Source organism: Hoplias malabaricus, chromosome Y, assembly GCF_029633855.1.
Source record: "Hoplias malabaricus isolate fHopMal1 chromosome Y, fHopMal1.hap1, whole genome shotgun sequence".
Lineage (NCBI taxonomy): Eukaryota > Metazoa > Chordata > Actinopteri > Characiformes > Erythrinidae > Hoplias > Hoplias malabaricus.
The window spans coordinates 45,788,226-45,812,092 of record NC_089820.1 but is presented as its reverse complement, the minus strand read 5'-3'; the positions used below and the strand labels follow the sequence as shown (position 1 = coordinate 45,812,092).

Genomic DNA, 23,867 nt, shown 5'->3' with positions numbered 1-23,867 from the left:
AAACAATGAACCTTTTTTATGATATTGATTGTTTAAACTGAAACTGAATAAAAAAAATACATTAAAAACAAAAAAAAATGTATTAAACATTTTTAGACCCATTAAAATGGCATTAGCCGCAAAATCTTCATATTCATCAGGTCTGAAGCAGGAAGGTGTTTCAGGGCCACTGTCATACTACTGAGTGGTTAGAGCTTTCCATAGCTGGCAAATCCACAAAACCTTTCCAAAATGCATCTATGTCTTCAGAACACACAGAAAGCTAAGGGAAAGACCTGTAGAGTTAGTGAATGAGCTGGTATACTTTTTTTAAACACACACACACACACACACACACACACACACAGATAGGCATAAACATTCTTCCGCAGAGGGATAAGAACTGAATAAAGAAATGCTTCTACATGCTTCTCCTCTCCACCCCTCTTCAAAGAGAATGTGTAAGATGGCAGGGCGGGGCAGACCTGATTTAAATTCTGCTGGAGTAAAAGGCAGCAGACAAGAGTCTCTCCCTCTAGGCAATTCTATTCAGCACACACACACTTCACTACTACTAATAATAAGGATTTGACTTTAATTTATCGTAATATGTCTATACTCAAAATCTAAGCACTATGGAGGATTAACTATATTTAAAATGATAAATCAGGTGAAATTTGATAGATGTGGTCTTCAGACTGCAGATTTGTTTATAGAGCTGGTGCGCAGTATGACATCACACCACAGGCTGGAAGACACAGCCAAAATGTCTGCTGAAAAAAAGTGCATTAATATGTAGTTTGCAATTGATAACATGGGTCAAATTGCATGATGGCTCATATCCTGCACCCAGGATGTTCTATATAGGGCCACAGATGCAGATCATGTTTGGGTTCTAGGCTGATGTAATGAATATAAGAAAAAAAAAAAAAAAAACAGCAGGGACAACACTTTCACTTTCACCGATTGACCCCCCATCAACAGCTAAGCAAATGTGCCGAGAGACTAAAATATTTTATTAAATATGTACATGTGATGAGATGAATACAGTACAAGGGAAACAGGGGAAAAGGAGGCATGTTACATTAAATATGTTCCAATAGGATGCCAGGGTCCAACCCTAAACAGGAAGTCATCCGAGGTAGCAATAATCCGAGGAAGACTTAATCCCTAAGCGCATGGGGCAGGGCGTCCGGCTAAACAGCATAAACAAGCTTTTGTTTTTACGGTGCCTGTTGGAGAGGGCAGTGGTGAGTGTGTGTGGGTTTTGTATACAGAAGTGGATCTTTGAAGGCCCCAGAAAGCACATGGCCCACTGAGAGAATCAACAAATAAACCTTCAGAACATGCTACTATGACTGTAAACAGTAAACAACAACACAAATAAAACCACAGCAACAGGGGGATGGGGCTGTGTGCAAAAAGCCCCTGAGATGACTAAAACAGCAGGGTCACAGAACCTACAAAATATGTCCAACGATTGTGCTCATCCACTTATTATTAATAGGGAGTCCTTCTGTGCTGTAGCAACAGTTTCTTCAATTCTGGGAAGGCTTTACACAAGATGGTGGAACATTTCTGTAAGGATGTGTTTGCACTTACAGGAGCCATGTGAAGATTGGGGAGCTCAGGTACTAGCAGTTAGTTCTGAATCACAAAACCCACTCCAATGCATCTCAAAGGAACTGAACTGTTCCCAAATCTCAACAAAGAACCCACAATTGGTGCATATTAAAGTAGCTGAATTCACTAATTACAAGGGTGTTGTCTATAAACCTATGGCGCTTTCCCACTGCCTGGTACCTACTTTACTCCACTCTGCTTGTGTCTCTATCGTCGGTACAAACATGTAGTATTTGTACGGCTTCAAAAAAAGACAAATGTAATCCCTACTGTAGTGACTAGTTTGGTGCAGGATGTCTGCATTTCGTCGTGATTGACCCGTCTCTCTCTGTTCAATCATTCATTGTCTGTAACTGCTGTCTGTAACTTCAGGGTCACGGTGGGTCCAAAGCTTAAACGGAAACACTGGGTGCAAGGCAGGGACACACCCTGGAGGGGGCGCCATTTCTTCGCAGGGTGACAAACACACACGCACATTCACACATAGGTGACCCAGGAAGAACACAGTGAACTCCTCACAGACAGTCATCTGGAGCGGGGCTCAAACCCACAACCCGAACCCCAGGACCCTGGAGCTGTGTGACAGCAACATTACTTGCTGCGGCACCGTGCCGCCTCAGTGCCGGTCAGTCAGAGATTTGCAAAGTTTAGTCCTTACTCAGCTCATGTGGATTCATTAGCAAGCAGGGACTAAAAAAATCCTTGGTTCCAGGGACAAGGTAACAAATGGAAAAGGAAAAAAGCAGAGTAGAGCTGAGCCAAACATGTTCCTTGCAGTGGAAAAGTGCAGAAAGATTGGAATTTGGAAAATTTGGAATGGTCAATTTGATTACACAGAGACTATAAATTATGTATAAACTAGGGTTAAAATATGGGTTTAATACAGATCCAGTTCCAGTGATCTGTTGGAGTACTAGTGTTTTACTGGTGTATTTTATGTGTTTCAGCTGTAGAATAACAAAATGTCATGTTTCTATATATCATGCAATTTCCTTAAATTGTATTATATTATATCTTCCTGTACCATGGTGTTCAATTTCTGTCCTGTCACCCACTCCTGCACGGGACACTGTGCAGACGGCTGTGGCATGGTAGCTCAGCTTAAATCCTCTCGCTTCGTTTAACCCTCGCTTGTCCAGGGGCACTGCCATCACACACTGAGCCTCAGCCCTGACCGGCCCTCCCCTCTCTCACCTTTCTAAGAATAGAGGCGTCCCTCTCTATCTTTTCAATTCGTCTCTTTGTTGCTAAGGGAACGAGAGTCAGTGAATGGCTAAAGTTATCAGCCACTGAGCTCGGTTAGTGTGTGGAAGGGTTGGGAGGGGGGTAAAAAAAGTAAATAAAAATGGCCTCTTGATGTAGACGTCTCGGAGCCAACTGTGTACCCCGATTTAGGAGATGGAATACAAGAGGTGGTGATGCACATAAGGGGAGGAGATAAACATGGAAATATTTTAAAACACATATACACCCCTACACCCACTCAGCAGCCACTATAAATGCCATAGCATTAAGACAATGTATTTTCCATGAGTTTAGTGCCTCTCCAAGAAAGATTACAACATCACCATAGGACAAACACCAGCATTTTTCCAGCCAGACTGCAGATTTGGAGACCTCCCACAGAATGGTGATTAACTGTGTGCAAACTGGTTAAATTCTCATAAACAATTCGTATGTGCGCAGGGAGCCATTTACAACAGAATGCACTGAGATGGCACTCCATGATATGTTTTCCATTTATTCATTAAATTCTTCCAGCCATCTTTGTTCACCCTTAGCTATGGTACACACAAAAACTGCACCTCTGACTACACTGGCCAGTTGGTAAATAGAAGAAGGAACATTTAGAGTGATGGCTTTTGACTCAGGCGTGATACTGATATGTCTAAATGTTTGCATGGACATATCATTCATGAAAACAGCCAGTTAAAGATGATTTATATCACACAGCTTGTACAAAAAAAGGCATGCTTAAGGTCACCATTCTCAATACCAAGAATTTACAAGGGGGCCACTAGGCACTGGGTTATGGAGCAGTGGCAACGTGATCTCTGATCTGATGAGGCACCATTTCTCTGGGATGAGCTTGAACAGTGTTTGCGATAAAGAACTACATCAAATATCAGTACTTGACCTCACTAAGGTTCATGTGGCTGAAAGCTTTCAAAATATCTCTAAAATGCTATGAAAATGAGCAGAAGTTGTTACTACACCAAGGAGTCCATCTATCCATTCATATTATTAATGGTGGATTAGGGCTGGACAATAATTCATTTTCAATATATAAATCGCAATATAATATTCTTCAGTAACAATGATATGACCTTTAAAAAGATTTTCAAAATTTTAGTATACATTATTTACAGCATCTGTCACTGATTGATGTTCATTACAGGGCATTGTTAATAGTTCAGTGCCAATAGTACTGTAGCCAATTTGTTATACTGTATCAACAAAATTAAGAAATATATCGTGATTAAAATTTTGGCCATATTGCCCAGCCCTATTTTGGATATGCAAAAGTGTTTTATTTGGTTCCTAAGTTTAACAAGTAAAGAAGATAGACTGAGTAGATTTCATGCACATGGCCCTTATACCACTTATTTCCTCATATGCCAATGCTGTACATAACTTAAAGGAACCCTATGTAGTATTTCTACCTTAAAATTACAGCTTCTAAATTATTGTAATGGTCAACAGTGCTGTAATAGGGAAAATAGAGCCTCTGTTGTGGTTATGATGGGTCCTCTGCTGGTTAACTGCACTAAGCAACTTCTGAACCACGGCGTGGGGGACTCTCGTGAGAAATGGGTAACACTTAAGTTAGTGATAAGATTTGTTGACGGAAGTGTTAAAATCAGTTTTTGAGAGTTACTGAGCCGTGAGCCAGGGTTTGCAGCTGCTAACTTTAGCTGGATTATCTAACCTTTTTGTGTTAGACATCGATTTTGGTAATACATGCTATTCGCCAGTTGCTGTGTGGATTAAATGACTTAATGAATGTTAAAATTTGTTGTCGGTGGAACCCAAGCTTTGTTGGGGACAGTGTTATAATCTGGTTTTGAGAGTTACTGATGAACAAGTGAGAGTGATAGCGCCTGCTTACTTTAGCTGGATAAAACTTTAGTTTTTAACATTGGACATCAATTCTGATAATGCTTTACTGTAGGTTTCAATGGTTTCAAGGTGGTTATAATGGCTAGTGTACCACCAAAGTTACACTTTATGATTGTAATAACATGATCCAATGTGTATTATGAGCGACATATGGGTTTTATCATGTCAACATTATTTTATTCCATTACACGCATTCCCTCGGCTCAAAATCAGCCAGAGCCCCAGAACAATTCGCTACTTTTGAAAACATCACTCGATAAGTGAGTGAGTAAAACAGAGTGATTGAGAGAGGTGTGTGTTTGCTTGTGAGAGGCAGGGAGAGTGTGTGCGAGAGCCGGTTGTGTTTAAGTAAGTGAGTGGGCGAGTGAGAGAGAGATGTGTGAGAGACTTGATTGACAGTACTGTAAATGTGAATTACACTCAGCAGCAGGTAGGGGGTACTCAGGAGAAATAAAAGCCAATTCTTACATTGTATCATACATACAATACATACATAGATTACTGCAATGTAATTTACCTTTCCTATTAATACACTAACGCTCCACTGGCCCTTTACGTATATGGTCACTTTAATCTGTAACCATTTCATCCATGCATATGTACAGATTGCACATCTGTTTATAGTGCATATTACAGTCTTTTATAACATTTTATAACTACATTTTGTATATTTATTCTATTTTGCATATGTTTTTGTTTTACATACTTTAATAAAATGTTATGTTATCTTAATCAGGCAAAGAAGGCTGAGTTTATCAGACCCACCATTCTTTTAAATGGCCTTCATTAGTTACACACTTCATTCATTTTTGTGAAGCTCCAAAAAGTTAGCACAGGGAAAATTACATGAAAGTTTAATATTTCAGGTAATCTCTTCCTCTAATATTCATGTTTGAAAAAGAACAATAATAAAACCTAAAGAAATTGTAATACGCCTGGTGGAAATTCATAGAAATCAAAACAAGTGTGGAGTACTACTATGGCATGAAAGTTTAATGGAAGGCGGCTGATGCAAGCGAAAGAGTGAGATGGCAACATTCAGTAGAGGTCAACAAGGGCATGGTGGGTGGAGCGGGTTGGGCGGGGGCAGCTCAGAGAGGACGACAGCGCATTAGCCTTGTTCTTTAACTCCAAGGAATTTTGTGTGACACTTTGCAACTGATGGACCATCAACCATCATTGTCTCTGTCTCAGTCTCTTTCACCCACACTCTCCTTGTTTCACTTCATGGCCACTTGCTTCGTTTCAAGTGCAAATCGTTAAGGGGCAGATCCAATTTCTTCTTTTTTCCTTAAAGGCACAAATCTAACGGCATATGCTCTAATGCAATCAGTTTCTTAGTATCCATGATGAGATAGGGCCTTCTGGAAGGGTAAATCCCTCATTTAAAATGTCGTAGTGCTCTTGCAGTATACATTAAATTATCTCTAGATTACTTATAATGCCTAATTTCATGTCAATGCTGTAAACAAGTATTACACTATATTGTTTGGGCAATAGTGACAATTTAAAATTACAAATGGTCAAATAATACTTGTTGGATACACTGTCAGGGGGCTACAGTAGGGCATGCCATTGCATGGATTTAGTGAAGTGCTCAGCATTTTTGAAACATTTTATATAAAAGCTGTGGAAAACTGTGGAATGTATGAGATATATCACTAACCCAGATCATGTCAGCATGCTGCAGATAATTCTCTTTTCTGAATTCTGCATATTGATTAGAGTTGTATTTTTAAGTAGTAACAAGTGCAAGTTCAGAAGTCCATGGCAGTTGAAATTCCCTCTAGGCAGAGGTCATCAAGAATGATTGCAAGTTGCTTTGACCAATGTCCCTCATATAGACTGCGAAACAGATCCACAAAGCTGTTTCTTAAAGTGATTTGTTAAGTGGTTTTGACACTACAAGCTGGTCTGGTTAGAGTGCCTTGTCAGACATACTGTGTTGCCACCCCTCTCACTTTCTGCCTAAAAACCCCCCAAAAAACGTAGCAGCCTTTTTGTCTAATTCTGGCTATATTTTCAGTAAACCTAAACCGTGTCTTTTACTAAAACTCTGTTGTGCAGGAAGCAGGTGCCAACCAGATACCAACAGAAGCTGATGATGAAGACACAGCGATTAACATCTGTCACTTTCCGAAATCTAATGATATCTCCATCTTCAACAGAGTCATGCGGAAGCTTGATTTCCTCCAAGTGCTTGTAACAGGGCAAACCACGGGGTGTGTCCACCTGCCCTCCAAACTGTGAAACAAACTGCTCATGATGCTGACACATGCAGGTCTCTTTTTTTCACCTGCATAAATAATGTAAAGCATACTGGTTTGCAATGATTAAAGGTGACATTTGCCCTTTTAAAGCCCACACTGACCTTCAACAGACAAATTATTTAAAAAAAAAAAATTCCTTTCTCTTTCGAGTTGAGGGAGCTCTCCAGGGGCAGGACTCATTTGTAGCAACCTTGTCATACTTATGCTGCTAAAGCAGACTTTGCTATTAATATGCCCATAATGAATATTTTATAAAAACGTAAGTAAGTTTTAGTACATTCCTTCTCTGACATTTGAGACGTATAAGCTTAAAAGTAACACTTAGATTAGAAGTAAAGTTTTATTATTGTTTCCCAGTGCAATCCAAGTACAGTTCAGTAATAAGCCTGTTGCCTAGTGGACACTGCATGAGCTAATCATCAAAACAATAGATCTGGACACTAAAACAACCCTCTAATGTTAAATCAAGCCACCAATCCACTAAACTGATTGACAACTATTAAATGTTAACGACATGTGTAAACCTAGTCTTGGATATATCTGCCAATACATCAACATTATTAATAGAGATGCCACAAAGTGTATTGTCATTTTCTGGTAATGATCCTGAAAGCAAATGATGTACTATTAGACAAAACTGATCCCATGCCTATTTATCCATTAATGTGTTCATGTAGTCATCTTCTGTAACCATTTGATACCTGCAAAGACACAGCAAGAACATGGCAAACACCTCACAGACTGTGACCTGAGAGAGGACTGAACCCAGAACGCTGGTGCTGTGTGTCAGTGACAATCACCATTAGCACCACTCTGCTGTACTCAGTCCCATATCCAGATTTTATTCATCTGATATCTGGCAGATATTAATACCCAGCATCATTGGTCTTGGCTTGGGCTTATTCTGGGTTGTGTATACCTGCTTATCTAACATTTCTTCTGAAATTCTTCCCCATTATTTCCCCATTTACTACAGCTTCTACACCTTTTGGATATACTTAAACTAGATGTTCTGCCACAGGAACATTTGAGAGGTCAAGTGCTGATGCTGAATGATTAGTTTTGGAGAAAAAAAGCAGTTAACCTCTTCCCAAAGTCACTGGATTGAGCTCTATAATTTATAGCCCTCTTGACAACGCTGACATTGGCATTGTGAGCTTTAATCCATGTGCAGCTGCCAATTCCAATGCCATTAAATTAACTAATTATAAGAGCTGCTTTTCAATCAGTACACATAAACATTCTGCCAATAAGAAAATGTGTTCTTTAATGAAACAATATACTCACCAAAATCCCATCTACCTTTGATTGTACAGATTTGCTGGAAAAAAAGAGAGAAACAAAAGGTATGTTAGCATGACGCAAGTGTAATTTGAGGAAAGCTCAAAGCCGTCTTTATTAATAAACCAGTGGCACGTGAATTATGCTCCAACCCGCTAATCCGCCCCTGGCTGGCTCAGACCAAGATACATCCACAGAACACATGCTGTAACAAAAAAAAAGAGCTCTAATGTTCCATCACACTAAAGCCCTATTAATATTCCCACCAGACGGACCCCCACAGTCACTGAAATGCAGGCTGAATTGTCCGGTATAAACCAGTATAGAATCAACATACAGGTATGGCATGGTTCAAAGCCTATTTTGGACTTAGGTGACGTAAAGCTGGTATGTATGTTTACAGTATATAGAACCTGGCTGCATACCTCAGAAGTCACCAACCTTAAGTTGGACTCTGCTGCGCATGAAAGCAAACAAACAAGTACCACCTACAGCATGCATGCAACTTCCCAAATAGATCTGATATTCCATTACAGTCCATCACGTGTGGACCTTGACATAAACACACTAAAGACCCCTGAGCTAATAATGTCTGAGACATTTCAGGTATACATTCATTCATTCATTCATTGTCTGTAACCGGTTATCCAGTTCAGGGCTGTGGTCATTTCAGGTATACACCAAACACAACTTTAAGTGTAAAAAATGTCAAAAGTATCAACCCAAACTAAAATCATATATTTTAATTGTCATATGCAATGTATCCCTTAGTAACTGAAAAACTTGTCATATGCAGGTTGACCACAGCAGCTGGCAGGACTCTCCAAAAGGCAGGTATTTGTATATGTATTAATATGATATATTTCTTAATTTCGGTGGATACAATATAATTCCAATATTAATATGAACAATGTAAAAGCCACAGAAAATTTGCCAAGAACAAATAAGAAACGACATCACCATCAAATATAAACGTCTTGGCTTTGTTAATATTTTCAAACTGACTTTAAAACTGAGTCTTGTAATTAATGTAAATCAGAGAAAAGATGTTGTAAACAGTGTGTAATAAATATAGAAAATGTATTTCAAATCATATCATTGTTATTGAAAAGTATTATATTGTGATATATAATGATACTGAAGTGGATAAAATCAAGATTTTCATCTGTTTGTGTATAACAAATTTGTTGTCTGTACAATACATAAATTTTAAAATAATATCTTCCAGGTCATATTATCTTATGCCACAAGTAAAATTCAAGTAAAACACATTTCCTGATACCGGCTACATGTTAATAAATATTTCATGTACTATTCACATTGCTATGGAAAAACTTTGGCCCACCCATCTTTGCAGGATTTAAAGCTTTGGCGCATGAACTGTCCGTAACCTGTCCAATCAATGTCCTGAATTGTTTATGAGCAATTTATAAGCCGAATTCTCAGAATTCTCAAAGCTGCATTTTAAATGTGCTGCAAACATTTAATGGGATTCTGAGAAAATATGGACACTACTGGTGATAGAAGCAGTTCAGCTTTCTTGATCTTGTTTAGAAGTAAAAACTGATTTTCCAGCATTGAGAGTTATTTATAACAGTACAACCACAATTCGCAAATGCACAAATGGATTTTCTTGGTAATTTGCTATCCTTGACATGCTCCAGAGATTAGATTTCAAGTCTGCCCTGGTCTTGACCTCTGCAGTAGGCTTACCTGTCTAAAGTCAAGGTGAGAGTTTTAATAAGCTGTTGCTACACAGCACCGATCAAAGTCACAATAATCCTCAACACGAGGCCGAGCTGCCAGACATGGTCGTACCTGGCTGTTACTAAGACAAAGCAGGCAGGTCAAAACCCAGCAAACTGTAAACAAGCCAACATGGACAGGTAATCCTAGATGGAACATTATTTGTTGGCCAGGCCTTAATTGCCCCCACCCCCACACCACCTTCAATTTGAAATTAGTGGTGAGAACTTTAGTGAACTGTTACTGGGTGAGTTAGGCTGGGGTTGTTAATGGGCAAATTTGGCAAAGGTAGGGCTCATTAATCTGTCTCCAGGTAAACCTGGGGCAACTATGGCACCACAAAGACGTTTCAGCCCCTTGTTGCCAAGCAAACTGAGCTTGTGAACGGACAACTTTTTAAAAGCGTCACTTCCTCAAGGCAATAATATCGCCCCCTGGCCAAATCAAGCCCTGATTGGGGGCTGCTTAATGAGCTAAGCTTTTAATCACTCGTAACAGGACATAGCAGTACTGGCACAGCCATCACTGGACTCAGTGGTTATAGTTAGCCTCAGCAGAGGGGACTTTAGTTCAGCAAAAACCGTTGGCATAATGCTGGAATACAGTTGAAATTTTAACCTGGTTCTTTAAATCCTCAGGTTTTCAGCAATACTTTATTTTTTAATATGAAACTAATATGCAAATGCAAAACCATACAGAGCTGAACTTATTTATTTTTTCATATTTGCAACAGCTCACACACAACATTAAACATAACAGGGGGGTGGGTCTGGGATGCCTGACTTCACTGCTGAGACTTCTGGAGGTGTCGTAGGCTTAATTCTGCAAAACACCAATGAGAGGAGGTGCCTGCCTGATGACCCCTGTGAAGAGATAGTGATACAGTGGCTGGTATGGGTACTCATGGGTTGGGCTGATGTTAATAAGTGATTTTGTATTAAACAATAATGTAGCATATAAATCTATTACACAAACAAAGCGCAGAAAATTGTGTCAGAATATCACGATACTGATTTTTATACCATATAAAAATTATGACGATATTATCGTGAACAATATGACATGGCACAACCTTAGTGTAGACTTTGAACAAGTTGCAGGGCTTAGGGTGCCTTTTGGGACCAGGCAAATGTTAAGAGTCTTGTTCATGGGCACAGCTAAAAATCTAACCTCTAAAGCCACTATGGTGTGATGATTAGGCTAATGCTCTTTTCAAATTCAGTTTGAAAATTCAGTTGAACTGCAGTATTGCAAAATTTCTTATTGTTTACACTGCCATCAAGTCACAAAAGCCTAAAAGCTGAGAGACTTACTAGAGATTATATAAAAATATAGATTAATTATCAAAGAGTTATACAAAATATAGTGCTCCAGCTTAGAACAATATTGGATTTCAAAGCCTAATAAAAACTGCATTATCATTATACCTAATGGATAATAATTGACTGTTGATCCCTCATTGATTCAATTACCTTTTTAAGATAATCCAAAAAATAAATAAATAAATAAATAAAAAGGCTGAACCTTTCTGTCACACTCAGGCTAAACATGCCCCTCCCCCAAGATCCCACTCCAGCTGGCCACATGTGATCAGATCAAGACAAAAACATAAACATGTGCGAGAGTGAGAGAGAGAGAGAGTGAGAGAGAGAGAGAGAGAGAGAGAGAGAGAGAGAGACACACACACACACATCACAGATCATGGCCAAAAGCTAGTGTAATATGTAGGCTAGGTTTGTCAGCATAACTTTCTCAGAGCAGGGGTAAGTGAGTGTACTGCATCCAGTGTGGGACTGAAGCCCAGATGAATGCTTACAGACGGCGGTCAGATATCTTTCAAAAGCTAATGCTACCACTAGTCAGCATGACCTACATGACTATGTGCTCCATCTCGAGCGCTCACACTCTCTCTGCTCTATGAACTCATTGCACTCAGCTTCTATGGTGGTGAACCTCATAACCTTTCAGTCCACACAGAGAGAGAGAGAGAGAGAGAGAGAGAGAGAGAGAGAGAGAAAATCGAGCATTGAAGGCACACACATACACAAACTAGCACTTAAACACAGTATCATATCGGCTAGATATGTGGATCAGTGGAGAGCACTGATACCATAAGTGTGTAGGAAATGGCCCACTACTTACTATTCCCTACATGTAGTACTCAGGGCATTTTTCGGGACACACCCCTGAAGCAAACAGCATGCACGCTAGTGATGTTCAATACAACTAATTTCCTTTCTTGTCTGATACTGAAATTCGTGAAAATACACCTAATGTGTCTGGTAAATCTAACAAAAAGTAGTGTATTTCATAGCTTCATAAAGCATGCAAGACATCAGAGTAATTTATTTATTAATTTATTTTCATCTCAGAAGTATATTGAGGTGCTTAGCACCACTTAAAGCCCCACATTTTCTCCCCCTGAACCTGGATAGTGCGTGCCTGCAGCACCAAAGGACTACGCCAGAGATGTCTGTCTTTCCCTAGCAGCAGCACCTGACACTGTGCTCTCCTCTTCTGTCCGCCACATCACAAATGCCTCATATTCTGTGTTGTGGTTTAATCTGAGGTGTTTCACAATGTTTGTTGTAACTCCGTTTATGTTCTGCCATTGTGTCTGTCTGCACAGACTGACTGACTTAGCACTGTGTTGCTGTGCTTACGCATTACCCAATTACCCAGGCGGAAGAAAAAGTAGTTCCCACCAACCGTGTATTATTTAGACAATGATCTCAATAGATTACTTGCTTTTCACTTTGTTCCCATTAATGATATACATTACCTCAGATGACTGAATTATCAAAAGTATCGATATTTTGATTGATATTTCAGTATTTATCTGCACATCACTATTGTGTAACTAGATGCAGCTTGAATTTAGTTGAGGCAGATTATAAACAAAAGGGGTATTTCACACTACAATCAAAAATGCAATTCGCGTATCGTTGGAGACACAGATAAATATGGACGTACAACCTGCTGCGGTTATTGTTTGTGCTGCTATTTGTGTAAATCCAAAAAGAAAAATACATGTAAATATGTCTTTGGGTCAGGGATGGGAAAACATAGTTAGCATGGTCTCAACACACTGCAGCGGGAGCTGCAGATTAGTAGAACATCACAGTTGTGGCTAAAGTTTCACCTTAAATGGTTCAGAAACAGCAGTAGCCGTAGTGTGCACCACAGTGTTGCGTCATTTAATGTGGAAGGGAAAATTAGAATACAGTTGGAATAAAGGATGTAACCACGTGTTGTGTGGTGCACTTTGTTGTCCTATGGGTAATACTCGCTATTTGGAGACATGTAATATATTGTAGTATTTGTGGGATGAGCAGTAGAACTGAGTATGTGGGTATGAAAAATTCTTGGCTGAGTATGAAAAATTTGCCAAATCCTCTCTGCCATTGCCAAACAATTATTCTGCCATTGAATCGTTGGGGGACTGGATGATTGAAGATAGAAGAAACAAGACATATTGGCAGTTTAACACATTATTCATTTAACAAACAGGAACCTCAGTAGCGTGTGGAAGAACCATACGCAGCCACAACAGCCTGGCACCTCCTCCTCATGCTGGTCACCAGCCTGGTCACACAATGCTGTGGGATGGCATCCCATTGTTGGTCACTCTGGCACGGACAGCACGGCCAAGCTGATCCCACAAGTGTTCATTGGGGTTGAGGTCAGAAGCTGGCAGGCCATTCCATTCTCTCCACTCCCAAAGTCTGGAGGTAGCCTCTGATAAACCCCGCTCTGTGGTGGCAAGTGTTGTCATCTTGCAGGACAGAGTTTGGTCCCAGACTGCGGAGATATGAGATTGCCTAGTTTTTCCAATGAGGGAGATGCCTCCCCACACCATCACACTGCCTAAACCAAAAGATGTTACTCTATCGGTGCAGCAATCAGCATAGCATTCTCTGTATCTTCTCCACACTTTGACCCTACGATCCAAATGCCATAGGCAGAATCTGGACTCAGCACTGAACATGACGTTCCTTCACAGGTTCAGGTTCCAGTGCACATGTTGCTGACACCATTGCAAACGGGCCTGATGGTGAAGGGCAGTCATGGCAGGCCTCCTGGCAGCCCAATGAGACCATAGACTGACTGCGTGCAGTCTGTTCTGGATTGACTGGGCAGTGAGCTGTCGATCATTTCGTCCTGCAAACCTTGACTGCAAATCTGTAGAAGACAGCCTACTGTACCTACGTGCTGACAGGGTCTGTCAATAGTAACAGCAAAATAAGCTGTTTGGCATTGGCAGGGAAGATTTGGCAAATTTTTCATGAGTGCAACCCACATACTCAGCTCTACTGCTCAATCCCACAAAAGCATGTTCCTTACAAATGTGGCACCATTTAAAGGAGAAATTAACAGGCTTTCCAACGGTATAAGATTATTGCCAAGAAGCATTGTTACAACAAATAAATAATCTACTAAACACAAATTTCCTTACATTTTGTGCTAAGTTTAGATGTAAAGTCAGAGAGAGCAGCTAATCTGATCCACTCATACCAGCACAAAACACACTAACAAACCACCACATCACCATATCATCTTGCATATGCTGATGCATTTTATTTATTTAATTTATTTCATCTATTTGACAGTGACAATGCTCATTAATCAACAAGGAGGTTCTGTAAATGAGACATTTTTAAACTAAAAGGCTAATTTTCATCTGTAGTCCCTGGCCAATTCTTAAAAAGGCAACCAAAAATTATACAATCTTAAAACAGTTCAAAATTAATATATTATTTTATATTATAACAATAATAACAAGAACAGACATCCAAATGAACACTCGACAGACAATTCCACACAACCACAGTCAATAGCAAAACTACCCCATACATGATTGCAGCAGAAATTCTTCATAAGTATTTCATGTTCTAATGTTAATATGATTGTTTAGTCACAAACCATAACTAGCTGTTTAGTAAAAATACGATAAGTATTATTTTCTTTAATACTAACTGGCAGTGAATTCCATTCTTTAGATCCCATTACAGAAAATGCTTACTGATTAAAACACTTTGAATAGGAATGATACAGTCTCCTCTAATGGTGCCTCTGGTAACCTGAGCACTTTTTCTTTGTATGATGAAAATCTTACAAAGTGTTCATCATAACCATGCAAGTTATGAAATCGTGCATGTGTTCTGTATCTCCGTAAAGAAGCATTAAATAAAATGACATACTCTGGAGCATCTGCACATGCTTAAAGACACCATGCTCAATGCCTTATGTTGACTAGAGCTATATTAAGCCCCTCAGTATGTTGTGTGTAGCAGAGACTCTGATATCTGGAGTGATGGAGCACCCTCCATTACCTTTGGGATGAAACAGGAGTTGTGTTGGCCATCCAGAACTAACCCTCATCAGTACCTGACCTGACTAAGGATTGCATGGCTGAATGCCATCAAATCCTCCTGGAAATGATGCAACTTCTAATGCCAAGCACTCCCTGACAGTAGAACTGCAGCAAATTGGGAGAAGCTGATCTTACATTGCTATTACCCAAGTCTTTCCCTTTTTCATATTGGCTCCTTCCTATGGAACAAGGTATTGTTTGCCAATCAGCTCCATTACAGCGGGGTATTATTCCGACACCTGCTAAAAAGCATTAATCAACTACAGAGAACCTATTAGCAGGGAATCGAATAAGGCTGGGACACAGCCAGCAGCTTCATTTACAGAGGAGCTAGACTGATCTTTGGAGTGCAGCCACAGAGAGAGGGAGATGGTGCTGAGCTTAAGTGGATTTTTATGTACCTATCAGAAAGCATAACCACAGAAATGAATGATGAATGACTCTCCTCCTGTCCGTCTGTCTTGAAGGAAAGGGGCCACACTCACTTTGTTGAACAATATTCAGTGAGATGTCATGCCCAATTTCCCAAATCTCAACTAGAAAGATACTAACAGCCTTCAGTGTACAGCTGGGTTAAATCATTTGAAATCAAATCAAATAAATCAACATTCAGAACTTCTAATCAACACAATCTTGTCTATATCGATTATTTTTATTCTGTTATGTGTGTTCATGTACTGTCCTTTTAAATCCCACTACTAAGCTGTAGTCACAGATTTCTGTCTCTGTCTTCCACATGAAAGCAACCAAAACACCAAGGCAGACCAAGCAATTTGAGCAGCTAGTTCCAAAGAAAAACACAGCATCTGTGGTTTGGATTTTGTTCTGACTATAATTAAGACGACACTGAACAAAAAGAAGTCAAATGTATACGCTGAGAAAAAACGAGAGGAACAAACTCCCAGCAACATTAGACAAAATATTCTATATTTTATACTGGAGCATATTTACACTACAAGCCCTGTCACTGAACTATTAGGGTCGAAAATACAAAAAACAAAATAATCGTTCATTAATCATAATCGTGGAAAAATGTTCATATTGCCCAGAACTACTTCAGTGTGTTATGGAGTTATTATAAAGAAGTATGTGACGTATCAATTCCAAAATATAGCCTACAAAGTAGACATGTTGACTAAAATATATGGTATTAATGACTAAATAATTAGTTCGCCAGTGGTATTTTTGGTAGTTTTGATTCTGCTCATTATGACCTTGTGCATGTTACTGGGAAATTATAATTCTCATGATCTGTCCGACACTGATATTCAACTGACACTATTGAGAGCAAATCATGGACAACAATAATTCTTTAAGAGCACTGACAAGCAGCTTATTTTATTAAAAAGAGCAAAATGCAAATAATGAAACTCCAATCTTGTTTGAACGTCCACGTTCCTTCCCATTCTTTCACTCATGAAAAAAACAGTTGATGCAATTAATAAAAATACTCATAAATGTGAAATTATATTTTCTTTAAATATTTATTCTGATTTTATTTTCAGTGCTGAATATAATACTACCACAAATATTTAATTGCTATTTAGAGTGAAAATTGAATAAATTAATGATGATCTCTAATGTTTTCCCAATGCTACACTGCTATATTAATAAAAATACTTGGGCAGCCATTCATGTAGCAGTGTAAATATGTTAAATATTTATCTTCTCTAAGGGTTCTATCCTGATCTTGATCATAGTGGGTACACAGCCTTCATGGAATCATTGAATACAAGACAGAAATATACTCTGCCTAGAGCATCACACACAATCAGTCTCTCACACCTGTGGACACTTTTGAACAGCCAATCCACCTGAAGAAAATGTGTAGTATTTTTAAGATGCACTTACAGCCTGCAGTTTCTGAAAACAAGTTGCAAGTGCAAAGGATTCCCACTTAGCTGAAACACTATCGATTTTATAAGCATTTTTACATCTGTATTTTGAAAAGCATCAAATGTCCTTAGATGTATATAAAAGTATATAATCTGCATATAGTTTGTTTTGAATTGGTAGATCAAGATATAGATATATCAAGATATATAGATCTCAGATATACTAAGACCAAGTAGCTTAAAATGTCTGATAGTACAAGAAATGAAATTGTTAAAAGATATGTAATATGCATCAGTATAAACAAAGTAATATTCCTGTATTATACATACAAGGTGTGTTGCCTTTCACAGTCAGCTTTATAAGAAATAGAGACCCTTTCCACGTGAACAAGTTACTTTTATCTGAGATACAGTACATCTTGATGAAACTGTTAGACATGTAATATCAGTTGAGCAGAAAGCAGAAAGTCTGTTATATGCTAACAATTGTACCTTGCAATAACTTTTTGTTCCTCACGTGGTCAACACCACAAAAATTACATTTTTACTAAAAGTTGTTCATTTCCTTAAACTTACAGGAAGGAACCAACTTCAGCAGCCTGTGTTTACATGACTGCTGTGGTCATTGTGGTTTACTAAAGTGGCTTGGCGAGGTAGATGTATATCCATTTATATACACAGTACAGGTCTGCAATTTACAGTGGCCTGTATGAGCAAGACGTTGAAGTTCAAATTTGATTCACACGAGGCCTAAGTAGCAGTGCTGATTTAAAAAAAAAAAAAAAAACGTATCCTGAGCCTGCTCAAAAATAAATGTTCACAGAGATTATTGGAGTTGAATGTTATAAAACAGTGGCCTGACCATGGCCCAGTATTCAATACTTTGTTGAGCCTCATCAGGCTTCAATCAGATAATAAACCTCTAATTCAATTAAAGGGCTCAACCAGGTAACTGCAAGAACCACATCAGTTTTTTCTCCTTTGTTTTCAGAAAAGCATTATTTATTTATTTATTTATTCGCCATCATAGGTTTTCACTGCCACCAGTTTCAGGCCAAAGAAGTTCCTTTCTGTGTGTCTTTACACTATGTTGGTACAATGTAATTTTAATACATTTTGTTTTCCTATCAGTTCCCCACTTTTGCTAGAAATCTCCCATATACACAGTGCAACCTACATCGGAGGGTGAAGACAAGCATATACCAATGAACATCCACTGCCCAACTGCCATAATCGAGCCAATGCTTTGACCACTGTACTACTTGGGAGCCCAAAGGTTTGATTATGTTAAATATAGCACCAAACTCTATAGATTCCTATTGAATTTAAATGGCACCATGTCTATTCTCTCAGGGGACCAACTGGATTAAATGGGTGTAAATCAGCATTATCTCAACAGTTTTGATACTAAAAATGTTTGAAACGTCAGGTGTCAGGTGAAATGTCTCTGATGTTTCAGAACAAATCAGTACAATAAATCTACAGTCACTGATTAGAATCATTGTATTGAATCAAGCTTTTAAAAAAGGTGGGATTTTAACATTACTCTGGGAAAACAATGCATTATTCTTCTTTTGTGTAAATGATGAAACACTAACAGTGAATGTCCCTAGTTGCTTTAAATTAATGTGACTTTTCTCCACTCACTTGTGTGCTGTGATGTTATCAAAAAGCAGAAGACCAACTTAAAGGTGGGAAAGCGTCATTACATTTTAACAGAAAATCCTTGGGGAAATTTTAGTTTTTTGTTTTTTATATCGTATAGTATGTATCGCATTTCTAATTAAACTGTTCTTAAGCCAGAATTTTGCTGCCCAAGAAAACAACTCAAGACTTCAGCAAGGTACTGTAGGCCTTTTCATTCAAGCCACTTGAAGTTCCACATTTATTGACCATTAGCCATCACCCATTATGAACTTTAAACTTCTACATTACAGTAGCCCCTTAGTAAATGACATTCAGTGCACAGACAGACTCTATAACAAAAGAGCACCAATGTAAATGGAATGGAAATTTAGCCTTAAAAGGACACAGAGGCAAGAGTTAATGTATTTCTTGCTGTGCCTAAACAAGGATTGCTTTGTACAAGTGTGAATTAAACTTTTCATCAGTGCTTCTGTGGACTACAGTACAGGAACATAAGTATTAAACATAAATTCATCTTAAGAAAACAATGTAAGATGGAGCTGAATGACTAGCCTTGTATGTGCTGGTGTGGGTGCGTGTGTGTGTGTGTCTGTGTGTCTGTGTATGCCTGTAAGATACTGGGTAGGGGGAGCAAACATGATCAAAGGGTCCTTTTCCCCTGTTATGCTGTTTCATGTGAACATGACTATAATTGAAATCATTGGCAGCATCCCACTGAGCAAAACACTGCACTCAGTTGGTGTTTTTTTTTCTTTTTATTTGATACATCTTCACATTTAGGAAAAAAGAAACAAAATGAATTATCTGCTTCTCTTAGTGAACTTTAAATGATCCTGTCTGGGCATTTTGTATCACTTTGTTTAACATGCTTTGCCAGGCAAAATTGTTTATTTTCCACAGTCTAAAAAAAACCTATCATGTGTCTCCTGGCCTGAATGTGGGTTAAATGTCACAGGAATGGAGAGACTGTGTGACGGTGGCAGTGGAGAACGGTTCCCGGAGATGGTGGCTGCTTGAAAACAACTGGGTGCTTGCCAGAGGTGCAGAGGCTCATTTTCAAAATGCTTTGAAGCTGATTGTTCACATTGTGTCTGGATCTCTACCCCCATCTTCTATTATAGCATGTTTCCCCTCATATTCCAATAAACAAAGATTCATATAAACACACACTCGCATGAGAGCACACACACTAAAGGCTCTTCCAAAGACCGTCCTCCCTGACTAAACACACAAGAAAAGAAAGACTGAACGTTCCAGCGTTTTAAAGCCATTCATCCAAAATGAAGCTAAACTAAACATTCTACATGTTTTTAGAGCTTTTTAATCTGCAATTCAACTGTTAAATCAGGAAACCAATGTTTTGATACAATTATTGTAGAACATTTTGAAAGTACATGAGAATTCTTTGTACTTAATTACCTTCCGTTTTTCTTAATTGCCATCCAGCATGTGGCAACATATTGTTTAAATGAAACCACAATCAAAATATTGTAAGCCTTAAATATCCCTAAGCCCTGAAATATAAATAGAATCTGTTATTCAATGATGAGGATCCTCCAGCACTGCAGATTCATCCTTAATAAATCCACAAAACAGCACCTAGCATAAGACTCCTCTCTTTGTTATGGCGTTTTTTTCCCTTCCTTTCACACAGTAGCATCTCTAGTGTGAAACTCTATAATAAATACCCACTGGATTTGAACTGCAATTCAACTGCACTTATTTTCCAGCGTGACTTAAAAAAACTACACCAGCTCTTCAGAGGCTGCTCCGTTCTGTATCATGGGCTCAATTCCCTTCACATACTCAAACCAAAGCAAAAACCACTTCAAACGCTCAGCCATTATACTGCGACGCTCACTAAAACACAAGAGATGCAGTTCTGTCTGAATACGTTCTAAAACACCCCCCTCTGGTGGCCCACTGGGAAACAGGGAAGGAAAAATTACGACTCAAAATCTCATGATTATGTTCTTTTGGCATAAAAGTGTAGCATTGCCTGCTTCCAAATATGTTCAAAGATGTTTCAATTAAAAATAGCTTCACATGAACATAACAGACCAGTTACAATCCTCCAGCCAGTCCACTCGAGATCATCGCTTTTCAAATTTGTGTATATATTACAGAAATACAACCGCAAAAACACACAAAAGCCAAGCTGGGACTACAATTACACTTATATCTAAAAAGCATCCCTCTACTGTGCACTTATATCCATATATAAAAGTATATTTATATATAAAAAAGAAGAGTATCTCTCCATATAATCATCCAGTGTGAAACACATTTTGGACTCAAAATTGAGCACATTTATCCATGAATTTAATGTACTCTCAAAGATTGCATGTCCCATTTCACAATCTTTTAATATAATTCTGGATGAAATGTGGTCTGTCCAGTATTGAGCAAAAAAAACAATTTGTACCATTATGTGTTCACTTCACAGACTAAACAAACAGTGAAGTTCATTCTCTTCAACCACATTCAAGTAATAATTCGTAGGGCATTGGAACAGTGTACCATTCACACAGCACAGAGGGAGGCAGGAGGTCAGCTTAATACCTGAACCATCTTCAAACCACAGAGCAGAATAATCTGAGCAATCACAAGCGATGAAGTAACAACTGTCTTGTTTTGCAGAAGGAATGCCAGGCTTTATCATTTTACTAGATCTGTAACTGTTTTCAGTTGACACTGAATGTCAAGTAAGTGAAAATTTACTACCTAACTACATAGCAGTGCATGTATTTGGGTTATGTGACATACACAGTAACAACATAAATGGGTGCCAGAAAGAGAGCTAATTCTTTGATATTACATTATCATAATTGAAATTAAGTGTAAGATAGTAATAATTCTAGACTGAGAGCTAAGATCTAATGCAAACATGGGTATACAAATGCTTCTTAACTTCTGAATATAAAACATCACTAAGTAAATTAAATGCACAAGTGTGGTTAAAACAGACCAGAGGTGAGGAAAGAGATGCTTGCTCTTTGACAAATGTTATTTGGACATAGCCCGGATTGCAGCACTGATTAAAATGTGAGTGTTTCTGTTCTGACAGATGGGTGAGTGAAAAGCGCAGACGTGTCGGAAGCGGAGTAGTGAGGGCTAAAGCTGGCACGCCGCCCCCACTTTCCAGTCACTTCTCCAAGACCCCAGAGCCCCAGCCAAGTGCCCCATCATTCCCGGGCAGACAGGGGTGGGCGTGCCAGCTCGCCAAATGTGAATTAGGGGTATCAGTTAACAGTGAGGGTCAGGGTAACCTTTAAATGCTCTCGCCTCTGTTCAGGGGACACTGTTAAAAAACCTCAGTCATCAAACTGCAAAGACAAGCAAAGGTTAAATTCATGTTTCATTTATAAAAATGGAAGGATGACCATGGAAACAAATTCTAAATTACAGCCAATAATAGATAAATGGAACAGTATCTTATAAGATTCGTTTCAGAATTCACCCATTCACTTGCAACTATGTTCAAGTCCATACTTAAATATTTCACTTTCATATTTATGACATTTAGTGATGTACAATATATCGGAGGCCGATATATTATTTGACAATATGTGGATTTTTTTAGTTAATTTTATCGGTCCGATATTGGAATTTTAGCCGATATTACAACCGATTACTTTGTGGCTTTTTTGTGCAAATGCAATGACGCCTTTAAACACACAACTACATCCGCTGTGTGGACCTTTTTCACAGTTTCTGCAAAGAACATTTTCAGGGAATAAATTTCTCCGTGGAGAAAGCTAATTAAAAATATCAACGACGCTCAGTACACGCACACACAAATAGCAGTGTAAACACACACACACACACACACACACACACACACACACACACACACACACACACACACACACACACCGCTGATTAAACGACAGAAAGATGCTCTGAACCACCACAATGCAGGAGCCCTCATATATTCACCTAAAATACATATAGAGTCATTCAGCGTCTGACTTTATTACTGAAACACAACGATAAACGATTACAAACACTCGCTCAGACACATTCTCTCTCCCTCGCTCGGGAAAACCGCCTTCTCCCACACGCTCCAAAACAAACCCGGTGCTGCACTAATTAGCGCCCCTCTAGAAACCATTCATGCGGAACCAGCAGTAAATCTTTAATAAAAACACAACTACGACTAATAAACTTAGAAGATAAAATTAAAAAGTACAGAAATGTACAAATACAGATGAAAAGGCTTGTCCTGTGACAACCTACGGTAAAAAGAATGTTTTAATTTAATCCAATGTGAATTTGCTTTAATTATAAAAAGATACAATTATCGGTTATTAATAATGGTATCAGCTACTCCAAGGCGCTAATTATCGGTTATCATATCGGCCCAACCATTCTACATCGGTGCATCCCTAGTAATTTTAGCATAATTATCATGTAACAACTACATGCAAAATGTTCATCTTGCCTCTCTGAGTGACAGTATACACACTATATGTCCAGAAGTGTGTAGACACTCTTCATAATTATGAATTGGGCCATTTATGAAATACCCATTGTGAGCAGACATTCAGTGCTGCCCACACAGCTTGTATAATCTTCAGAAAAAAACATGAAATTAAATGGGGTGCTCTGGAGCAGCTGCACTTAAACTTATGGTCATCATGCTCAATGCCAAGCACTGGCCTGAGGGGCATGAACCCTCACAGCACCTGACTGCACCAAAAGTTTTGGGATGAACTAGACTAGTGCTTATGAACCTAATCCCCCAACATCAATACCTGAAATCACCCATGTTTGTGTCTGAATGCAATCAAGTCTTTACAGAAATGTACCAACAGTGTTTTAAAGCCTTCTTGGAATATCTGAGAGTGTTAATGCAGCAAAGAGGGTACGAACAACAGATTAATATGATATATTTCAGAATACATAGATTGGGCAGGAGGTTTTGACAGTGTGATGCACTGGGCATGCAGATAAATAAACATTTGTCCTGGTGAATATGATGCTGTTATA

At 38.7% G+C, this 23,867-nt stretch overlaps 1 protein-coding gene across 1 annotated transcript in view; it reads right to left on the bottom strand.

Moving 5' to 3' along the window:
• LOC136679145 (DNA-binding protein RFX7-like) overlaps positions 1-23,867 on the bottom strand; it is a 41,041-nt gene that overhangs the window by 14,338 nt on the left and 2,836 nt on the right. The window contains exon 2 of the mRNA XM_066657475.1: positions 8,280-8,313. Within this exon, the coding sequence (XP_066513572.1) occupies positions 8,280-8,313 (34 nt within the window). The remainder of the gene's footprint in view (positions 1-8,279; positions 8,314-23,867) is intronic.